This window comes from Linepithema humile, chromosome 8, assembly GCF_040581485.1.
Source record: "Linepithema humile isolate Giens D197 chromosome 8, Lhum_UNIL_v1.0, whole genome shotgun sequence".
Classification (NCBI taxonomy): Eukaryota; Metazoa; Arthropoda; class Insecta; order Hymenoptera; family Formicidae; genus Linepithema; species Linepithema humile.
Genome location: NC_090135.1, coordinates 7,808,257 through 7,829,586, shown reverse-complemented (window position 1 = coordinate 7,829,586; position 21,330 = coordinate 7,808,257). Strand labels below are relative to the sequence as shown.

Sequence of the window (21,330 nt, the reverse complement as noted above, 5' to 3'; positions counted from 1 at the left end):
GCTCTTAGCCATTTCTGAAAAATTTTTATTTTCACAATCTTCAACGCGAAAACACATTGTTTTATTCCTTAAATTTATGCAAATTCAACATTCTGCAGCCAAAGAAAAAATCTTTCTCGAAAAAGTTACGACAAAAACTACATTATTTTGCATTTGCAAAATGCATTTTTTTAGACTTGCTTAGAATTTTTTTGGTCGAGTTATACGACTTTGAAATTAAACCAGCAACCTCCACGTGGTGCAAATTGGATAACACTTATGACAGTGATAAAGTTCATTTTTCACAAAATGTAAAGTTGGTTTCAAAATTGCATAACTCGGTTAAAAAAATCGTGGGAAAGTTTTTAAAAACGCGTTTTATACGTAAAATATTGTAGTTTTTGGTACTTATCTTAAATTGTCCAAGAAAAATTTTTTCTCTAGCTGCAGAATCACAAAGCTTAAAATCATGCAATTTTAAAAAACAATGTATTTGTTTTTCGCGTTCAGAATTGTGAAGATAAAAAATTCTCAAAACAAAAAAAATACGTAAAAATACGTAAAACTTGAAACTTCAAGCTGTAAAACGTTTTTTTTTTTTTTTTTTTTTTTAATTTTTCGCCTGCAATGATTTTTTATCGAGTTTTAGCGGTTTAAAAATTGCTGAATTTTTATCGTTTAAAAAGCGTTTTTATTTTTTGTGGACTGGTGTATCATAAAATAGAAAAAACATTTTATTAAGATAAACATTTTATAAATATTAACGAAAGACTTCACAGAAAAGGAATTAAAATATCACACTATGTAAAATTTACCGTAAATGTTAAGGTGCGCAAAATATAAATGAACTATTGTATTGCATAATTGAATTAACGTGTAATTAAGTTTGATCGTTTGAACTTTCTGTGTTGACTGTGATATTTATGAAAGTTTAGACTAAAAGTCAATTTTACACAATTAATTATCGTTTTCTGCGTTTCGTTAATGCAAAATCTGTAATTATATGTGCGGTGTAAATTAGAATTTTTAGTTTTTAATAGAATTTGTTCGTCTAAAAGAGAAGCGCAAAAGTTTTCGACGCTCAGAAAACTTTTGAACCTGTGACGAGTTGGTATTGGTAAGCTCGTAGTGAAAGGGGTTGCCTCGCAGAGGATTAATCTCGCATTGAGTCTGCGCGCACGGAATCCCGATAATCAAAAGCGTTGATACTCTCACAACAAGCAACGTTATATAGTCGGGCCAGCAGCCCATCAGCTGACCTGGGTTGCTGCGGCATAAATGTAGTGTTTGCCTAACTTCGCGCTTGCAAGCTTTACTTATCTTTATGTCTCAATTTGATAAAACGGGGAATGTTTAAAGCAATCAAGAATTAAAAATAACTGAAAAATTAATGGGATAGTTTTTCCGACTTTGATGCTGATATTAAAGTGTGAATATTAATATGTAAAAGACTCGCGCATTAAAAATCTACAAAATACATTTAAAAAAAAATAAAATCCATATTTTAAACATATAAAATACTGTCAAAATTTGTTTTCAACTAATTCTTGAATTATTTAAATGTTAGTGAGAAGGCATACACGTGACACAAGAGAACGACTTTTAACTTGTGCAACAAAATGTACAACATGCAACATACGTGCTGCTGTCTTTATTTGCAACCCTTATCTATCGTCTAACTTAAACGTCAGTTAACTTAAGCAGGTAATAGAAACAAATAATTCATACCTCGAACGTCTTGATTAAACGTCACGATGCGCCAAACTATCCGCGCGATTTACACGTTGTCACGTCCCACACATCTCTGAACTTTCCTGAATTTCATGCGATTACAACAAGTCATCTCACGACAATTGTATCTCACATCGTGCTCCACTTTACTCATCCCTTCCGTCAGCCCGCACGCGACACGTTTACCGCTGGCATGCGTCCTAGCATTACCAACAGAGAAAACTTGTTACTAGGTTAGAACCCGCTGAAAAGGGATGCTAGCGAGAGCACACGGGGATGATGAGCGATCGTCGCTTCTCCCCTCCGGTGGGCGCGCGCGACCTCTCTTCACTCTCGTCGTTTCTCGCAATTTCCAGGATCTCCGGAAAACTTTGCTGAAAAGCGGCAGGCGGCAGCAACCGGGTGGGGGGGTTGGCAAATACATATGGGGTAGGTAGACTTCGAGTAGGAGGAAGGCGGTTCTCTCTGCACCGCCGAGCTACCCCGTGCTCTCCACCCACCCTTTGTCTGTCTTTATGTAAGCACGAACGCGGTAAATAAAAAAGTTTCATGTCACTCGCGAATTCGTCGGCGCCGGCAATGCGCAGGCACCAAAATGGCCGCGCACTTTCGCAAAACTTTGTCAAAACACCTACAGATTATCAAACAACAGCTAGCGCGAGAGCGGAGCTAATTCGCGAAACAACGGAAGCGTAATTAGAAAGAAACTAATATTCTCGAATGAGTAGCAAGTTGAATGCTAGATACGTTCTTCTCGCTAATTGTAAAAGTTTATTTAAGAACTTTTTTAAAAAACGGCATTCACAAGGATGGAAGTACAATATGCAACGTGTAAGATGTAATTGTCAACGTTACTTTTTACTGCATATATATTTTGATAGTCTGTGGTGCACATTGATAAAGCAAATTGTTTACATAGTACTTTAATTACTTTAGTAATTATGAATAAGTAATAAAGCTTGCTAAGTGATTTGTACGAGTTGCATTATATGTAAAATGAAAGGCCGATTGTGTCTTTAAAGCTCCCTTCGCATAGCTACGAGCGCATTAAATAATTCTCCAGTTCTTAGAGTTTCAAATAGAAATCTTGTAAAACAATAGCACAAGCGCACGAAGCACGTGGTGGATGTTTGGAATAGCGCCTCCATAGCGAACCGAATCGAGCGAAGACACGCAAGTTCCATCGGGGCAATGTGGAATAAAGACAGACAAAGTGTTCCATCCACTTAATATAGATTGAATCATTCTCAAATGCATATGATAGTTTCTTTCCGATGGTCGGAAGCTGTCTGCTCGCGGCACGGTAGCCGTACCTGGTTGCCTGCCGCCTGCCCTCGTGGGAGTCAGCTAAGGGAAATCAATATCTCACTAGGGGTAGAGAGCGTGAGAAAGAGAGAGATGAAGCAGTGAGAGTAGGAGCCGGTAAAGGAGAAGAAGGAAGAGAAAGAGAACGCGCCGAAGGAGGAGTGGAGCCGCGGAGGCGGGTGGAAGGGTGGCCGCGCGCTCGTCGACCTCGCTCGCTCACAACCCTTCGCGGCCCGTAGTGCCACGCGTGAACTCGACCGCCGCGGTAGCACGCGTGAACCCGCGCCGGCGATTTCGATCCTTCCCGCGCTACCAAGTTTTTACCGGCCGCATTATCAGCCGGTAGTGGTCAGAAGTCATCGCGGGTAAGCTTCTGCCGTTTCGCAGCGCGTGCCACGTGCGTCGTTCTCCTTCAGCACAACTGCCACTACGCGCACGCTATATACCCTTATTACTTTTATATAGGAGATAGATAATGCACGCTAACCCGCGTGTCACGCGAGCGTGCCAACACCGTAACCCGCGCTCGTTCCAAACCTGTCGGCCGCTTAGCGGGAACTGGAGACGAAAACCTTGCCTCCGCATCGCGTTGCCGTCCTCCGGACTCTCGCTCCAAACTCTATCCCGTTCCTCTCCCTCCGCGCGCGACTCACCCCCAACTTTCTCCTCTTTCTCGCTCGCCCCGCGCGTTCTCACACTCCGCGCACACCGCGTTTCTCGACGAAACTTTCCCGGCGCGTCGGGACACGCCGCTCCACCACTACCACCCTGCCCGTCGTCACCACTACCATCGCCGCCACCACCGTCGACACCGTCGTCGTCACTACTACTACCCACCCCAAGCATGATCACCTTCCGCGCTTCTACGTTTACCAGTAGCAATCCGACGATGTATTGCCTACGGCGCGTCTCCGCCGAACTTCCCTCTTCTTTCCAGATCCATCCCCTCCCCCTCCCCCATTTCCCTCCTTTCATTCCAATTCTCCTCTTCGCCCGCGACAAGCGTGCCACCCTTTCCTCCCTATATATCCTGTGCGCTTCCTTCTCTACTTCTCCTTCAAGTTTCACCCAACTTTTTCCACCCGACCCCACCGCCGCTCGAGCCGACGACGACGCTGCCACACGACATACGCTGTATATATTCCACGCGTACGGCTCTTTTCACCCTCCTGCCACTATCTCTCTTCTCTCTCTCTTACTCACTTCTTGCCTTGGGGATGCGCACTACGTATTAAACGTATATACGCGACTCGCGAGGCGTTTCGCGGAGTCGCGGGGCAAACTTTCGAGTAGCACGACGCGCTTGCGGCGCAATTCGATAAATAACAAGAACACAATTCAGAGTTTACTTCGATTTTAATGGACCCTGAAATATGTATAGAGTGTATATTATAAACAATTTAAGTTTTAAATACTTTTAAAAACAACTTTTTAAAATACTTTGTGCAAGATGATTGACCGAAAACTCAATATTATTGAAAAGAAATAGTTATGAAGAGCTGCTTGCAAATTTCCGGATAAGTATAGAATAATGGCTAAGTTTCTCTATGTGTTATTGTATTGTGAATCTATCTTTTATGTGTAGAAAATTTCGATAATTATTTTCGTTGTTAACGCATGTCACTTGAATGTATAAAAATATTAATTATATATCAAAAGGCTCCACATCTTATATACGAGAGAATAGAATAGAACTCTGCTAACAATTTGCATGTAATCAAGTGACGTAATCACTCCTATTTACAGTGCCTCGTTATCCATTCTTCGAACTTTAGGTTCAAGTAGTACAACTTAAACAACTGCTTCGGAAACGCTACATCCGCGATTTATACAACGACGGATATTGAACTTCAATTTTACATAGTTCTTAAGCGGCAGCTTCTGGGTATCGCCTTTCAAAACTTTTCGACATCCGTTTAATTTTGAAAGCATTATGTAAGTTCGAAACTTTCAGCAAATAAATTAACTAAAACCAACATTGATCGCAATTTACGCAAGAACTTTATGCGTTAAAATTTATAAAGTATGCATAAAACTATATGCATTCTTCAGAAATGTTTCGTCAATCGATTTCCTATCTTCGATTTCTTTTAATCTCAAGATTAGCAAGTTGTGTCACGTCAAAGGAAAATAAACGTGAGATAATCACCAATTAAACAAATATACAGTTTCGATATAAGGTACGAAGCTGCTGTAAAGCAATCGCGCTGATTTCGAGCGTTCTTCAGAAAATATTGTAGAATGCGAGAGAGGAATGCCGCGACTCAAAGCATGCATATTCATCATAATCAAACGAAAACATGAAATATAATTGGATAGCAATTTAAAATCAATCTAAAGAGGTACATAGCTCTGATCTCCAAAGTCAACACCTTTGACAGAATTTTCCCGTATAAATCATAATGCGACAAACTTCACAAGTTTAACCGTCTGTGTCACGGAAAAGGAAGGGGATAGACCGGGCGAAATGCACGCTTTAAGCAGCGGCACGCTTCGGCAGGAAAGAGAAGGGGTGGAAAATGGGAGTGAGCGTGCGGCCGGACGTCGCGACGCCTGCGTCAATCTGCGATTCATTGCCCTGGCAACGACCGACGCTTACCGCCGTTCTCCCTATAGGGTGTCTCAATCCTAACATAATCGTTTCGACAACAAAATTTATATTGAAATATAGTTTTAAATAATTATAAAATTAAAGCAGCAATTGCTTTTCAATTATAAATAATTGATTATATATTTTCTCATTGTGCCATAATTAAAAAATAAAAAAAGTTTAAAAATATAAATAAATAACAAAACCTTACTTTGTTTTAAAACAAAAATTACAAATAATATTATTTGATAACAAAATACCGCTAAATCACAATCAATCGTTGTTTTAAAAAGTCTAAGATTCTAAGAAAATAATCTTTTTTACAGTTCTAAAAAAGATTATTTTCTTAGAATCTTAGACTTTTTAAAACAACGATTGTGATTGTAATCTAGCGGTATTTTGTTATCAAATAATATTATTTATTTTTCCAATGTAGACTTTGTCATATCATCTTAGCAAAGTTAATTAACAGTAATATAACATCAATATTACAATTTCCCACTCAATAATATAATAGTTATGCACAAGACATGTTATATTGCAATAATGTTATTTAGTGGGAAATATTAATATTGATGTTATACTATTGTTGATTAGTGTTTGCTAGGATAACAAAAGAAAGACTCGAGGAAAGCACGAAATTGCACGTACCTTGCTATGATTCATTTAACGCGAAGTCTGGAGCAGGCAAACAAGCGGCAGAAGAAAATTGCGCATTTAATTTCGTGTGCCATTCGCCACGGCGAATATATACCAAACCCAAACTGCTTTCATAAGCTTCCGCGCTTCTTAAATCTGAAAAATAATATATATCTGTGTTTTAAGGCGTTTAATAAGTAATTAATTACGCGAATTAATAAATCGGCAGTTATTTGTCAGAAATAAGATATTTGTCGCGATCGTGGTTGAAAACGTTGATATTGATATTTGCGTAAAATTAGGCAAAAACAAAAGGCTGTTTATCTTTTATTCCCTATGCGTACCATTTTACTTCAACTTTCTGTCCAAACTGCTCAAAGCTTCCAACATTACGAACCGACGTTACAGATTAATCATTACATTCGAATAATTCCAACCATCCGACGCCATATTCCAAAACGCACTGCAGTGCTGAAAACTTATAGTGCACATAACATGAACTATGGATTGTCAGCACTGGCGATAAATATTGAAAAGCGGCTCGAGATGGCGAATCAGGCGCTCTTTTTTTTTACTTTGAACTGTTTGAATAGTTCAAACATGCAAAATGTTCAAATCTTTTGTCTGAGCTCAAAATTTTAATAACAGCAAGCGAAAACAACAACGTAACACAATTATTATAGTATTTCCGAAACTGATTAAAACACTTCTATTTTTATTTCATACTGGTTAAACTCAATTTAACCCTCACATCTCGCTATTATCGATAAGAGGAGCCAGTTCTCCTTGCTCGATAAAGTTCTCGATGTTATAATAAAGTTTTGACTCTCCAAATGGCACGTATATCCGTAATAAATTGTTCTTGCAAAGTTTCTGGGAAGCGAGCTACATAAATACTCACGGACAGTTTCTACCCCACGTTCGCGCACGCTCACCCTATCCTTTCCCCGTTCTTCGTCGACATCCACCCCTAATATAGACCTATACTACTTTTAAAGACGCTTTTCATTGCACTCCCACATCGCACAGCATCCGATCGATGCAACTATCTTACTTACGTGATTGTCGAAAAGATATCTTTTCTTTCGCCCTTTCTTTCTTATAAACAGAACTTTATAAAGCGCTGCAGTCATTCTCCCAGTCTTCTGTTGCGAAAATCTTTTGATCTTGCTCTTCTTAATCTTTTATTCTTATTCTACAATCATCAAAATTTTCGAATTTTACAAGAGCGATATTGTTAAAACTTTTCTTTAACTTTCTTTCCGCCGCAAACATAAACATGCAGTGCCACCAATATAAACATGGAGAATTTTTGTTAGGCATTGGTAGTTCTGAATTTAATTTGTCAACTAATCAGAGCGCGCGAGAAGTCTTAAGGTACATTCACATAAACTGCATAAATATAATTATATTAGTCATCTTATTGGTTAATTTCCTTATGTTATGTGCCTATGCAAGTTTGTTGAATGTACTTTTAGTCCGTACACACCACACACGCCACACACAGGAGCCACACTGAACTAGGTACATGTACATATGTATTGACATACAGAGTGAGATATGTGAAAAAAGAAAACGTTTTTTTATTTAATTGATTATTGATTGATGCTTGACGCCTTTTACTTTTAACTTTATTGCGATAGATTTTAGGAAAATGTCTTACCAATTATACAGAAATACAACATTAGGAAACACGCTACAAGAAAGTCTTGATGAACTGATACAGGTGAGAACAGTAATAATGCGAAATAGGTTAAGAACACCTAAACTAAATAAAAAAATGTGGATAGATTAGGATAGTCGAAGTAATTTACATTAATTGAACTTATTATTTATTTTATAAACTTCAAGAATAATAGTATTTTTCTTATATGTGTATTGTTTGTAAAATTAAAAATTAATGAAATTAAATTTAGTTAAGTAATGATAAATGTGATATACTTTTGAGATTACATTCTTAAAATTTAGAACAATTTTTATTTCTATGTTTTATATTATATATTATATTTTAATAATAATATATATTACAGTATGGACAAATAACACCACAGCTTGCGATAAAAGTGTTGCTACAATTTGACAAAGCTATTAATCAAGCTCTTGCAACTAGAGTTAAATCAAGACTTACATTTAAGGTAAATATCTATTTAGTCATATTTGAGTAAGCTTTGCTTATTTATTGCATTCAAAAAGAAACTAAAATTAATCTGTTACAGGCTGGTAAATTAAACACGTATAGATTTTGTGATAATGTATGGACTTTTATGCTAAATGATGTTGAATTTCGTGAAGTTCAAGAAGTTGCGATAGTAGACAAAGTAAAAATTGTTGCTTGTGATGGAAAAAGTAAGTATTTGATTTAAAAATTTAGTTTATGATATATTAGATACCTTGAAATTAATAATAAGTATTTTAAGTAACTTACTTAATAAACCTATAATTCATATTTCTATTCTACTTTATTTATAAGTATTTTTATTACTTTTTATAATGAAAATATCTTTTTTTTTAGCATTGGATGCAGATGGTACAGCAAAACGATAATAAATTTAGTATTTTTTCATATGGAAGGAACATTTTTATCATATTGTAAAAAAAACAATCTCTATGGTAAATAACATAGAAATCAAAATACAATAAATGTGAAAATAGATGAAAAAAATTTGTTGCTGCAACTCTCAAATAATGCATGGCACAACTTTGTACATTTTGCTTCACAGATTTGCACTAATCACATATATTAGTTCTTACCTCTACAGTGAATATTTTATATGCCTGATTTTTAATAACTGTAATTGACATTCCAGTGAATCATGTGATTAAATGTATCGGTGATTATGAAAGGACTTTGATCATATTTTGATGATTTTTTGAGATATTTTAACTTTATATATTTCAAATTTTTTAGTTAGCCCACTTTTATAATTACCGGTACAAATGACATATAACTAAGTGATAAAAAAAGCATTGCGTTTCTAAGAAATTTTCTATCCTACATTTTTAAAAATGTGCAGTTTGAGAGTTTGCAGTATTTTTCTATAAATAATTGCAAGTATTGGTAGTTAGTATAAAATATGTAAAAATCTTGAATTTTAATATAATTATAATTTTGCATTACACAAACCAGTCTCTTCATTTATACTTTTATTTAAAAATTTCTGTAACTTTAAAATTTATCTATCTAAAAAGGGCATTATAAGATTTTGTATCAATTTCATACACAGAATATAAGTTACAAATGAAAGTAAAAAATGAAATGGTGTATAATTAGTTACAATAAATACTTACAATAATTTATTGATAAGTAAATACATTAAATTTATTATAAGAAGAATTGTACCTATACTTGTTATTGTAAGTACTGTGACTTCTCTGATATTTTTATTATGTGGTATGGATTTCAATAAATAAAGCACAACTATATTTGTAATATGTTGACCATCCAAAAAGAAACAAGGTACAACATTAACGATTGCTAATCCTGCTGAGAATATCGTGATGTATTTGCAAAGTAATGTCAATGATTCGGGCAATTTGGGATACAGAAAAGAATATTTTGGTACCCAATCTGATACATCAACAGTCCTATAGATGCCTGCTGGATGACCAAAGAATAATACATCTTTACCTACTTTCCTCTTTATTTGTACAATCTGCAATATATAAAGAAAATATTTGTTATTCAGAAAAGTTTTAAAAATTTATTTTGAATGTAGCAATTTTTTTTGAAAGTTTATTCAATACGGACAAGTTACATTTTTTGCTTCTACTTACCTTTGTCACATTATCCAAAGAAGGTTTCATACAATGAGTATCTTGAGATAAACATTCATGACTAGCTTGACAGAAATTCTGTGACTGATTAATCATTGTTCTTACTGGAAGACAAGAATGTGGTGGTAAGTGAAGAGGAGCAGCTTGCGGACCTTCAATATATTCGAAACATAGGCTGCCACTCATTTCACTATCACTTGTACAACAATTTACAATTCCATTTGCTGTTTGCTTAGCTGGTACTGACTCGTCATAGTCCTGAAATTATATATCAAAATTAAAAACACAAAAATGTTAATAAAATATTAATTAAAATATTAATAAAGCTTGCAAGAAATAATATAAGGATGGAACAGATATTCAATAATGTAATTAGGATACGAATTGGTAAGTATATTTCAAAAATACTACCTGGATAAATGACTGTTTAACACAATAACCAGGTGTTGAATGTTGCACTGCTTGTAGCATACAATCATACCAATCATCACTGTGCCGTATAGGACAATTGTTCAATTTGTATATTATGTCACCTTCCGAAAGACCAGTTGGTCCTAATCCAGGTGAATTCTGCAAATAAAGCAACAAAATAAATTTGATGATACAGGAAATGCATTAGCTTGATCTTAGTTACTTACTGGTAGAATAGTTTTCACATAAATTCCAGAGCCAATATTATAAAATGGCGCCCATAGCCACGTAGAAAATACAAGAATTGCTGCAGCAACTGTTGCAAGAATAATGTTATGCCAAATTCCTGCGCATGTGATGCGCAACTGATTTCTTAATGGCAATGCAACTAGTTGTTCATTGCTTATATGTACATAAGCCATTGGAATTGTGAAAACTATCAAGATTCCTAAACCAAACAGCTGAACATCTTCTCTCGCTGCAGCAAGTGCATGCCCTGTTTCATGAACTATACTGCATATTGCTAGTGTTGTTGCATAATAACCAATTTCGCTGAATGGAATATTCACACCTGGTACCTAATACATAAAAAATAATAAACATAAAATACACATAAAAATGTACAATAGAAAAATGAAAGACTTCTAATCTATTATATTTAGTATTAAATAATTTACTGTATATCATGTTTTGTTATGTTTTGTTAACTAAAATCAGCTTTTATATAATCTCTTTTTTATGTTAAAGATTGTTGAAAATTATCTTTTATCTTTAAATATATTTTTATTTCTATAATCTATACCATAGGTTCCAATATAACTCCTGAATTGACATCACTTGAGGATCCAGATAGCCATATATTGAGTGTCATCTTTAAAATAATAATAATAGCTACAGGTAAAAGCACAATGCTTATAATGACACCACCATTGAACCAAGCAGACCAAAATCTAGAACAGTCTGTTCCCCATTTTATTATTTTGCGATTGAAAGCAGTTGTAAACCACTTTATTCTAAATAATTGAATTTCCAGACCAGTATTCTCCAAAAAATAAAGATATGGAAAATGTGAACAGGACTGAAAAATATATCAGAAATTAGCATAATCTATATTTAGTATAATTTATATCATAAATTTATATTAAAATTTATTAATCTATACAAATTTTGTAATAAAAAACTTTAATGTTAATAATTAATTATTTTATACATATATAAAACTTTTATTTTTATATTATAAATAATTATTCTATTGTACAAACTTTTTTGATGCACTGTCAAAAATAAAATTAGAACAGATATTATAAGAAAATTGTGTAACTTACCTTAAAAAATGTATCAAAGAAGAATAATGAACAATGTATCACAATTATCACTATTAATACACTTAAGGCGTCCATGTTTCTGTTTATTTTAATTCGTATTTTGAATATCAGTTTCTTTCATAACTACTCTGTGTTTTGTCAACGACAAGTGATACAGGTTATCCCGGCAGCTTTTATCCGCCATGACAAGGTCAGTCAGAAGAAGTATGTGTATGCATTCTAATAAGAAATGCAAGAATCCAAAGTTATATTTATTTTATAGAAAATAACAATCACATTAAATCCAGTTGTGTTAAGATTGTAAAAAGATTAAAATTACGAATTGTTTTCACTTGAGTATAACAGATTGGCGCCAATTTTTTAAATGCATCATAGAATAATAAAACTAATGTAGAAAGGAAAATACACCTAATCATGTTCTTTAAATTCAACGGCCAGAGAACGCCTAATCGCGTCCTCCAATTTTATCAGCGGCCAGAGGACACCAAATCGCGTTCTCTAGAGTTGGAAATGTGATTATCTGTTGTTATTTTGTTTCTCCCACAAGTGTTTATCTAATTTTATAAAATATATAAAATTAGATCCAAAAAATATTCTAATTATGTAATTGCTATATTGTTTAATGTTTAGATTAAATAAAAAGTATTCAAATTGATAATAATATACATAATGATTTTATGAGTGAAAATAAACAGTTTTGCTCTTGAGTTTTTAACGTAAAGATGAATATTCTGATTCCAAAAGAACATGTAGTTTCCGATGCTAGAATAGCATGGAAAGCGTTAAATGGCATATTTGCTATTTGCAAACCATCCATCGTGACAAACATTAATACACGAGATACTATAATTTATAATCTATGTAAAGGTTAGATTACGATTATATATCTTTAAGCTCTTGTTTATTTAGATATTTAATTATATACATTTTTTTATTCTTCTTTGTGTGAAACTTGAAGTAATATATACCGTCAAAATATTCTTTAAATAAGACAATATCTGATTTTCAGACTTGAACAATATGTATGTACGTCCACCGATCAGACATGTAGAGATTGAAGGTGATACAACAAAGAAAATGAGGATAATTAAATTTCCCAGCTATGCAGATCATCCATTAGTAGTAGGACCAAGATATCAACCTAAAGATTTTAAATTAGTATGCGCTAATTATCTACATAAAGATATGTCAGGACTTATGATCTGTGGGGTGAACAGTGGTACTGGCTTGATTCACAAACTGAAAGATTCCAAGCTTCCGATCAGTTATAGAGTTAAAGGTATCTTGGGACAAGCAACAGACACTTATTTTAAAACTGGAAAAATTGTTGAAAGAGCTACATACAAATTTATAAGACGCAATGCAATTGACAAAATATGTGCTTCCATGCAGGCTGTTCATCAAAGAAAGATGTTTGAGTATGTTATGTGATAAATATGTAAGATACTATTAATTAATACCACAGATCACAATTAACATTCATTCTTTTAAATGTGTCTAGATTATGTGGATTAGATATGCAAAGTCAAGCTGCATATGAATTGGCTGTACAAGGTCTAATTAGACCTGCAGATAAAAACATCCCAATGATATATACTATAAAATGTACAGATTTTACATCCCCTGAATTCACATTAGGTAAATATTTAACAATTACTCTTACATATAAATATGATAATCGTACATTTTATATATTTTCTTTCAGAAATTGTTTGTATAAACGAAAGTGATATGTATTTAAAAGCTATAGTTCATGACTTGGGAATGCAGCTTCATAGTGTTGCTACATGCACTGAAATGCAATGCTTTCGATATGGATTATTCGATCTGAATATTGCCTTACTAAAAAAACATTGGAGTTTGCAAAATATTTTAGATAACATTCAAATATGTGACAGTATACTTCAGCAAAATAGTTATTTATTAAAACAAAACAGACCAATATTGGTGGATCAAAGTAATTTAACAAAAGTAAGTTAACAAAATTTTTTTACACTGTATATGTATAATTTAAGTATATAAAATAAATTAAATGCTTTAAAAAACATCCGTTTTTACATTTCTTAATTAGTGTTGTCACAATACTGAAAAACATAATTTAAATAAAAATTTTATAACTTAAAAGAAAATGTTTGGCTTGACATTGAGTCGTACTATTGAAAAGAAGGGATGTCCGATTTATCGCGCGTTTACTTGTACTACTTGCTCGTTTTATCGAAATTGGTTTGCTAAAATCGAGCCAGACATTTTTTTTAACAAAATGGATTGAATCTTCAAAAATCTTGAAGAGTTTGAGTTGTAGCTATTTTTTTTCGCTAATTGGGGATGTGAATGTCTAAGTGAGGTTTGAATCTCAGCTAACATGATTTGAGTTTGTAAAATGTATTTCAAAATTACGTCTACGTAGATTATTTACGTAGTTTACGTGATATTTTAATTATAGTACGCGAACCTATGGTAAATTTTTAGTGTTTTTAACAATTTGATAAATTAATCCAAAAGTGACCTATGAAAAACACGAGTGTATACTCTATATAAGTCGTTAACAATGACATAGAAATGAACATCTTTTCGAACAGGTGCATCGCTGTCAGTCGCTGTTAAGATATTGTAAATATCATTGTTATTTTGTTGTAAATATAATAAGTTCACACATGTTAGTTTAAACGATGAAGACTAAACTTTGGTTATGTCAACGCTTACTGAGATTAACAGTCTATACTCCATCGACGAGGACACTTGCGTGTCTAATATAGTTGAGCGAATTGACTCGACAGTGACTTATAATGATTTCTTTTCTAAATATTTAATACGTAATAAACCATGTATTATCAATTTGCAAGCAACTGAGAATTGGCCATGTAGGCGTGAATGGGTACTAGATGGTGCACCAAATTTTGAAGTGCTTCGCACATTATTTGGTATGTGGAAAAAAACAGAATTATATCGTACTATTATTAACATAATTTCTATTGCCCAGGACATTCCACTGTCCCAGTTAGTGATTGTAACAGAAAGTTTTACAACTCGCAATTGAAGGATGATATGTGCATGGAAACTTATTTGGAATATTGGATCAAATATAAACAAAACAGTTATGCTAAAGCAATGCCATTATTGTATCTCAAAGATTGGCATTGTGTAAAAAGCTTTCCCAATATCCCAATTTATGAAGTGCCTCAGTATTTTGTATCTGACTGGTTGAATGAATATTATATTGCTCATCCTGAATTAAATGATGATTACATGTTTGTATATATGGGGCCAAAAAAGACATGGTAAATATATTTTCAATTTTATAATCTTGTTAAAAATCTTGAAATTGTACTTGTGTTGATTGTGTATTAAGACTGATTTAGTTGCTATTAAAATGTTCAGGACTCCGTTACATGCAGATGTTTTTACATCGTATAGCTGGTCTGCAAATATAGTTGGAAGGAAAAAATGGCTACTGTTTCCTCCGCATGAGGAAGACCATCTTCGTGATTTATATGGGCAATTAGCGTACGATGCAATTTCAGAGGAACTAAATGATCATACAAAATATAAAATGTACGATAGTGAAAAGTTAAAATATTTTGAAGTAACTCAAGAAGCAGGAGAAATTATATTTGTGCCATCTGGATGGTATCATCAAGTTTGGAATTTGGTAAATAATTATAGGATCTTGCAAGAGAAAAGTATTATTATATATTAATGGAGCCCTTTTTCACATAGGAGGATACAATTTCTATTAATCATAATTGGATTAATGGCTGTAATATCACCAATGTATGGTATGCATTAAAAAAAGAATTAAGATCTGTCATGAAAGAAGTTGATGATTGCAAAGACATGAAAAACTGGAATGAACATTGTCAGTTGATGCTAAAAGCCACTTATGGCATGAACTATAAACAGTTTCTAGAATTTATATCATTTATTGCTAAGAATCGTTTACATGCTATGATAGAAAAGACTCAAGTTATAAGTTTTAATAAGTATTGTTTTGGACGTAATCACTGTTTGTTTGATTTACGAGCATTGAAAAACGTATTGAAAGACATTATCAAAGATGCGCAAGATCTCTCTATATACAATTTAATGTGCGAAAACGATGAAGCCCATGTATTATTGAAAGACATTACTTCATTTCTTGACTCATCCTGTAACAATGAAAAATGTAATTTCTCTATGAATAATGTGAAATAAAATTCAGTTGTTAACAAATTGTTAGCAAGTATATTGTGAATTTTGCTCCATTAAATATAACATACACTTTCACAATTGCTGTTCTAAGGATATTACTCTTATATCTAAAGTTGTATAAATTTCCGCCCTTAACTTTATTTAAAGTTTCTCTTAGAACATAACACTTTGCAGAGTTGCATCTTAAAGGATTATTTATGTTTATACAGTAAGCATACTGTATTAGATACCATCTAATAATAGCAGACATTAATAGAATGCATGAGGTAATTACAAAAAGAAATATTCTTAACTTTTAAAAAATTGCAAATGTTCATTGTGCAACATATGATGATATGGCAAAAAGCAATAATTATCTTACATTCTTAAATATAATTATTTTAAAAACTTGTGCAGATACATAAAATTAAGTTTTAGTTTAAAAAATAATTTTTAAAACTCATTAAACATATAAACTCATTAGACTCGTTAAACATAATTTCTCTAAATGTAAAGATTTACAATAAAAATTTATTAGACTTTACTAAGTTATAGTGCAATTCTATCGTATATTGTCTATATATACTGCCTGTTAAACAATATTCTCATAAAACGTAACTTATATTTAACTCTTATGTATTGTCTTATTTACTATCTCAGTAATATAAAGCATAAAAATATCCTTATGCCTAAATAAAACCATACATACGTACGCGCATGCGCATGTGCGCATCTATATGCACACATGTATGCACGTGTATACGCTAGTATACCCCATAGCATTTTAATAAAAATATATAAAATTTATAAGATGTAAATATTAATTTTTTTTAGTGAGAAATGTCCAACATGTTTGAAACTATCTTAAGCACAATTTTCTAATTCAGTAATGCATGTGTAATATATTTATTTATGAATGTGCATCTAGCCCTGTTATTCCATAAGTGTCCAATTCTAACTGATATTGATATATCTCTCAAATATATGCAATATTTAATACAGATATGCTTGAAACAGATTGTAATAATTCATCACATGTTTTTAATTGTTTGCAGAATTTCAAAAAATCTTTTTTTATAATAAAATACATGAAGTATATTTAAAAAAAAGAAATAGGACAAAACCATAATTGTATCATAACTATGTTTTCTACACGATGCACATGTACATATTTATTAACCAAAAGAATGTACTTTTTTCCTGTAGAAAGTTTAATTTATACATCCCTTTTAACTTACAAAATGATACAAAATATTGCACGGTCAAAGAGTTATTTAATATGAAATGCATAATTAGCTCTTGTTTCTTTTTTTGGATATAAAAGAAAAAGATTGTCATGGTTAAAAATGTGATAAAGTAATTTTATCGCTAGTTTTTGATAAAAGTTTTCTTCTCGAAAACAAATAAGCAGATTTATAGGCAACCAGTTCCACTCGCACGTACACACATATATCCGCACATTTGTTAATCCCGTAAATTTAATTTTCTGACATTTTCAATAGTATCAATCTGTATCTTGCATAGCAAGTATATCTAATATTTAAAGCATCACATATCACAAAGTCTAACACATTGATCAGCAACAATTAACCACTACTCCAAAGTTTAGACTTTCTGTAATGTGTGCTTCTGTGTTGATAAGTAAATTCTTCTTGTACCTATGCGTTAAGTATGTCTCCTAATATAATCCTTATACTAATTTTGTTATTTATCAATGAAGTGAACAATAGAACTTTCATTCCTTTGTTGGTATAGAATGAAGAGGCCGAATAATCAATCATCAGCTATCTAAACTACATGATTTCTATGAAATCCTTTCCAAAAATGTTCATTCGTGTCGTCGAGGGGTTTTATCATCAGCGCAAAAGTGTTGCTGTTTATAAAGTAAGGTTTAGATTATTCCTATATATTATTCCTATATTGTTTAATTTCTCTGCATATAATTAACTAACATTTCTTTCCATTTTTACATTTTTTTATCCGATTTAAATTTTGTATTATCTGCTACAATACAAAATAAATTTCCTTAGCAAGAAAGCTAGTTATATTACAAGTATAAATCAGATTCACGGAGATATTCTCCTAACGTGGACACTATTTGTATATGTGGTATCTTTTTTTCAGAATCACTCAACAATTATATAGGATGACTGGGTAGTGTCTGTATGGGTGGCATAGTTGGTGTGGCTGGCGTTGTCGGTACAGGTACTGGCGTTGATGGTATCGGTTGGTGCGTTTGCCTCGGTGGAGAAAGAAGTTCTTGCCTATCCCTTTCTCGTTCCCGACCGGGTCGCCATGCCTCCAGTAAAGCTTCCACTCGTTCTTCAGTAGGTCCCCATCGCGCAGCGCCAGCTGGATTTTGTAACCATACAACTAATGTACCGTGTACCGCTCGGATATTCACTTCACCTCTGGAATAAAAAAAAAAAGGAAGAAGTTACTTTACAATTCATATATCAATGTTATGCGTATGCTATATCTATTTGTGATTTGATAAACATACTTTGGAAGAATGTGTTGAAATCCGTGTCTGTATTCGTGTTCCATAGCAGGTACGACTACTTGCTTGCGTTTGAAGTGACTGCCCTCAAGTTTGATGAGCGCGTTAGGAGCTGGATCTCGCCACTCCGGTAAAAATACCACGAACGACAAAGGCTCCGCTGAGTCAGACAGAAGACGCTCAAAATGATTGACCATTGCTTCCATAAGTTCCTCGCAGTAGGGCGGATTAGCCTGAAATGATCCGCTGACTGGCCTAAAGTCTAAAAATGGTCCTCTCGATCCGAAGTACGAGTCCGTATCGGCAAAAGAAGAGCAGTACTGCCGAAAGTAACAATTTAGAGGCGAAGCAAAACATTCAAACGTAACGCCGAATGATCTCTGAAGGCATTCGAAAACCGTCACAGGAAGAGCCATTTGTGTCGCTTGGCCCTCATTGATTCCAAGATACGTCTGATAACGTTTTAGCATGCACCAAACACGCGGTAAGAACATTTCGAATTTCTTGTCGTCGTAACAGTTGTATCTGTACAAATGTTCCAGTTTAGTAAGGTGCGTATTGTTAATACACATGGTATCACCATGAAAGCGCAGCATTGTTTGCTCACGCTCAGGAAGATAATCCACTTGCGGAAGTCTCGGTGGGGGGAGGGAAAATTGCACTGAGTAACACCAAACTTTCCTCTGCGTACTAGCAGGACCTCCTATCGGTATGACGTCTCCCAGACCGTTGTCTTTGAGAATCTGATTGTTCTTATCTTTCACCTTTTTCGCGTACTCCGTTGACAGGTGATAAATTTTCAAGCATATACCCTCAACGCTAGCTTTAACCGTCTCTGTGAGATGTGGCTGGCATTGCCGTTTCAGATGGGCGAGTCTATCTTGAAAATCGTCGAACGTCGCACCCACTGTTCTTCTCAGCCATTGGAAAGTATCCTCCGCATTCCACTTGACTACTTTTCGACTTTCGGATGACGCCGCCCTTGATTCAATCATCTTCTTCGCGGCTTCGGCGTAACGTGACAGCTGTTTCCTTGCATCTCCCGTGAACTTGGGCTTTACTAATTTAATGGGTATATCGTTCATAATCTCACGATACATAGACATTGAAATCTCAGGGAAGCATTGGCTTGGCAGCAATGGATCCGAGCCGCAATCAATGACTTTTCGCTCCATCAACCATCTGTTGAAGGAATCTTTTGGTGCATCTATACACTCACGAGTATGACATAACTCTTGATAACATTGCCGTAATTTTGCCAATAAGGCACAGCGCAGGGCTTCCGCTTCCGGATGCACGTGCAATAAATTTGACGGTGCTCTCTCATATATTATAACATTTGTAGGTATCTCCAGATCCCACGGACCTCTAATGTAATAATAAACAAATTAGTTATTTATTAAAATAAGTGTCTTAATATCATTATAAATTTTGTAAAACTGCACACATACGCTAATACAAATTTTTTCGCTGGTGGAACAGCTCCATCTTCCGATGCTCTTCGTTTCAACGTACCACCTGGTGTACCAGGTGGAATCGCTCCATTTCCAGGTGGAGGAGGTACGCCGCAAATTCCAAGTGGATCCGTGATCGGATCAAACTTTGGTACGACATTTATATATATCAGATCTTGAACTCTTTGTTACAAAATACAAAAAATCTAAGATAGTCTGCAATACCTGCGGTTTTAAGGAAGGTACTACCCACAGAGATTCACCAGTTAATTTATTCCAAAAATATGGTCGATTTTCTCGTTTGCTCCAAAATTTCTTCCAACCTTGTTGCTGCAGTTCCAAGGATAATTCGGATTCCGGAAAGCTGCCTGGTGGTGTAATAGTGCCCTGTAATAATTTTATTATAAAATTTATTATAATTTTATTATAAAATTTTATTATAAACTGATAGCACAAGACTAGTAAAAAAGAGATCTTATAAAGACTTTTTCCTGTCATACTTGAGTTATCAAAGGCGTTTGTTGTATGTGGCCGAGTTGAGGACAATGATCAGCTATGGTTTGCACTGGTGTTAATATAGGTGTTTGGAGCTTTACAGGTGTAGGAACTATGACTTGTGCTACTGTTGAATTTGTGTCCTGCTGTAGTGTCTGATGATGATGATGTATGGTTGGCAACGAAGGCACCGATTGTCCAGATAAAGTTTCCCAGCTCGAGGTATTAGGTATGTCTTGCTTTCCTCCACTTACTTCGTTCATGTTTGATATGTACCTTGCTGCAGAATACTGAAAAAATATATAAATTAGTATAATTTATTAATAAAAATCATATTATACATATATATATACAATATAGCAGTTTACAGCATTAAAATAACAAATCCTATCAAATAGATGACATAATGTTTTCATACTGTGCTTACATATATTTTTCTCACTTAAACAATATTGTACAACAGCTATAAGTTCATAAAAAACCGTTGAAAAGATGGTAAGAACAAAAAATTACGATAGATTATTAGAGATATTAAAGCAAAAGCATGGTGCAATTTCTACACAAAATTAATGCAGAATTCAATGATAGTAAACATAAATTATAAAAAAACATACAAATAGATTCATGATATTCACGAAGTTTATCAAAATATCAAGATTCAAAACTTGATAATACTCAATATTGTAATGTTTGTTTACATGCTAAGGGATGTCTTGGAAAATACGCGGTTTTTTGCGCAGCAAGATCAATTCTATTTATATAAAATATACCATAATCAAAAGCAGACTTACCAGAACTAACAATATCCTTGATTCATGAAAAATATGCGACAGTATTTAGAATTCATTCATGATTTGTGAAATTCAACGCAACAATACCCATCCGTCCGACGCCATTTGCTTAAACTGAAGGAATCAGGAGGAATTGAAATATGTATGTACACTCAAGAGCAGAAATTCT

The 21,330-nt window shown here is 33.8% G+C and overlaps 5 protein-coding genes and 2 long non-coding RNA genes across 11 annotated transcripts in view; 4 read left to right on the top strand and 3 right to left on the bottom strand.

Annotated features, from left to right (window-relative positions):
- LOC105670535 (serine-rich adhesin for platelets) overlaps positions 1-2,980 on the bottom strand; it is a 258,685-nt gene extending 255,705 nt beyond the window's left edge. For 2 of the 3 annotated variants that reach the window (XM_012364087.2, XM_067360244.1), the window contains exon 1: positions 1,708-2,980. The gene's annotated coding sequence lies outside the window, so the exon portion shown is untranslated. The remainder of the gene's footprint in view (positions 1-1,707) is intronic. The other variant, XM_067360245.1, reaches the window with a different exon arrangement.
- A 185-nt stretch (positions 2,981-3,165) lies between these two features.
- On the top strand, positions 3,166-5,751 carry LOC137001433 (uncharacterized). 2 transcript variants are annotated; one of them, XR_010891448.1, is made up of 2 exons: positions 3,166-4,950; positions 5,117-5,751. It is a non-coding gene; the product is annotated as an uncharacterized lncRNA (long non-coding RNA). The 2 variants fall into 2 exon arrangements; XR_010891447.1 differs by having other exon boundaries at positions 5,068-5,751.
- Positions 5,752-7,736: 1,985 nt separating this feature from the next.
- Positions 7,737-9,674, top strand: TfIIA-S (Transcription-factor-IIA-S). The gene is made up of 4 exons (XM_012364060.2): positions 7,737-7,970; positions 8,275-8,379; positions 8,461-8,590; positions 8,757-9,674. Exons 1-4 carry the CDS (start codon positions 7,899-7,901, stop codon positions 8,786-8,788), a joined length of 339 nt encoding a protein of 112 aa, XP_012219483.1. The 5' UTR covers positions 7,737-7,898; the 3' UTR covers positions 8,789-9,674.
- On the bottom strand, positions 9,526-12,028 carry S2P (membrane-bound transcription factor site-2 protease). Its single transcript, XM_012364058.2, has 6 exons — positions 11,755-12,028; positions 11,232-11,507; positions 10,657-11,007; positions 10,430-10,588; positions 10,019-10,276; positions 9,526-9,897 (listed from the first exon to the last, which is right to left on the bottom strand). The coding sequence occupies exons 1-6, from the start codon at positions 11,827-11,829 to the stop codon at positions 9,529-9,531; spliced, it is 1,488 nt and encodes a 495-aa protein (XP_012219481.1). The 5' UTR covers positions 11,830-12,028; the 3' UTR covers positions 9,526-9,528.
- A 189-nt stretch (positions 12,029-12,217) lies between these two features.
- On the top strand, positions 12,218-15,963 carry LOC105670576 (jumonji domain containing 4). Of its 2 annotated transcripts, XM_012364059.2 has the most exons (6): positions 12,218-12,621; positions 12,764-13,172; positions 13,256-13,392; positions 13,460-13,725; positions 14,598-14,675; positions 14,735-14,876. In XM_012364059.2, the coding sequence occupies exons 1-5, from the start codon at positions 12,477-12,479 to the stop codon at positions 14,634-14,636; spliced, it is 996 nt and encodes a 331-aa protein (XP_012219482.2). In that variant the 5' UTR covers positions 12,218-12,476; the 3' UTR covers positions 14,637-14,675; positions 14,735-14,876. The 2 variants fall into 2 exon arrangements, with proteins under 2 accessions (XP_012219482.2, XP_012219589.2); XM_012364166.2 differs by lacking the exons at positions 12,218-12,621; positions 12,764-13,172; positions 13,256-13,392; positions 13,460-13,725 and adding exons at positions 15,133-15,403; positions 15,472-15,963 and having other exon boundaries at positions 13,882-14,675; positions 14,735-15,032.
- Positions 15,964-17,062: 1,099 nt separating this feature from the next.
- Positions 17,063-18,111, top strand: LOC137001432 (uncharacterized). Its single transcript, XR_010891446.1, has 2 exons — positions 17,063-17,805; positions 18,046-18,111. It is a non-coding gene; the product is annotated as an uncharacterized lncRNA (long non-coding RNA).
- Pcif1 (Phosphorylated CTD-interacting factor 1) lies at positions 17,829-21,319 on the bottom strand. Its single transcript, XM_012364165.2, has 6 exons — positions 21,162-21,319; positions 20,376-20,660; positions 20,101-20,262; positions 19,873-20,021; positions 18,425-19,789; positions 17,829-18,332 (listed from the first exon to the last, which is right to left on the bottom strand). Exons 2-6 carry the CDS (start codon positions 20,631-20,633, stop codon positions 18,059-18,061), a joined length of 2,208 nt encoding a protein of 735 aa, XP_012219588.1. The 5' UTR covers positions 20,634-20,660; positions 21,162-21,319; the 3' UTR covers positions 17,829-18,058.
- Positions 21,320-21,330: the final 11 nt, after the last annotated feature.

What these genes read in the sequence shown, in the direction of transcription:
- LOC105670576 (XM_012364166.2), top strand. Translation starts at nt 14,444, where the DNA reads ATGTCAACGCTTACTGAGATTAACAGTCTATACTCCATCGACGAGGAC. An exon ending in AGTGCTTCGCACATTATTTG is followed by an intron (nt 14,676 to 14,734) that starts GTATGTGGAAAA and finishes TCTATTGCCCAG; the next exon opens with GACATTCCACTGTCCCAGTT. An exon ending in ATCATCAAGTTTGGAATTTG is followed by an intron (nt 15,404 to 15,471) that starts GTAAATAATTAT and finishes TTTTTCACATAG; the next exon opens with GAGGATACAATTTCTATTAA.
- S2P (XM_012364058.2), bottom strand. Translation starts at nt 11,829, where the DNA reads ATGGACGCCTTAAGTGTATTAATAGTGATAATTGTGATACATTGTTCA. An exon ending in TTAAACAGTCATTTATCCAG is followed by an intron (nt 10,277 to 10,429) that starts GTAGTATTTTTG and finishes ATATAATTTCAG; the next exon opens with GACTATGACGAGTCAGTACC. An exon ending in CTTTGGATAATGTGACAAAG is followed by an intron (nt 9,898 to 10,018) that starts GTAAGTAGAAGC and finishes TATATATTGCAG; the next exon opens with ATTGTACAAATAAAGAGGAA.
- TfIIA-S (XM_012364060.2), top strand. Translation starts at nt 7,899, where the DNA reads ATGTCTTACCAATTATACAGAAATACAACATTAGGAAACACGCTACAA. An exon ending in GTCTTGATGAACTGATACAG is followed by an intron (nt 7,971 to 8,274) that starts GTGAGAACAGTA and finishes TATATATTACAG; the next exon opens with TATGGACAAATAACACCACA. An exon ending in AATCAAGACTTACATTTAAG is followed by an intron (nt 8,380 to 8,460) that starts GTAAATATCTAT and finishes AATCTGTTACAG; the next exon opens with GCTGGTAAATTAAACACGTA.
- Pcif1 (XM_012364165.2), bottom strand. Translation starts at nt 20,633, where the DNA reads ATGAACGAAGTAAGTGGAGGAAAGCAAGACATACCTAATACCTCGAGC. An exon ending in AAACGCCTTTGATAACTCAA is followed by an intron (nt 20,263 to 20,375) that starts GTATGACAGGAA and finishes AAATTATTACAG; the next exon opens with GGCACTATTACACCACCAGG. An exon ending in TTTCAACACATTCTTCCAAA is followed by an intron (nt 18,333 to 18,424) that starts GTATGTTTATCA and finishes TTTTTATTCCAG; the next exon opens with AGGTGAAGTGAATATCCGAG.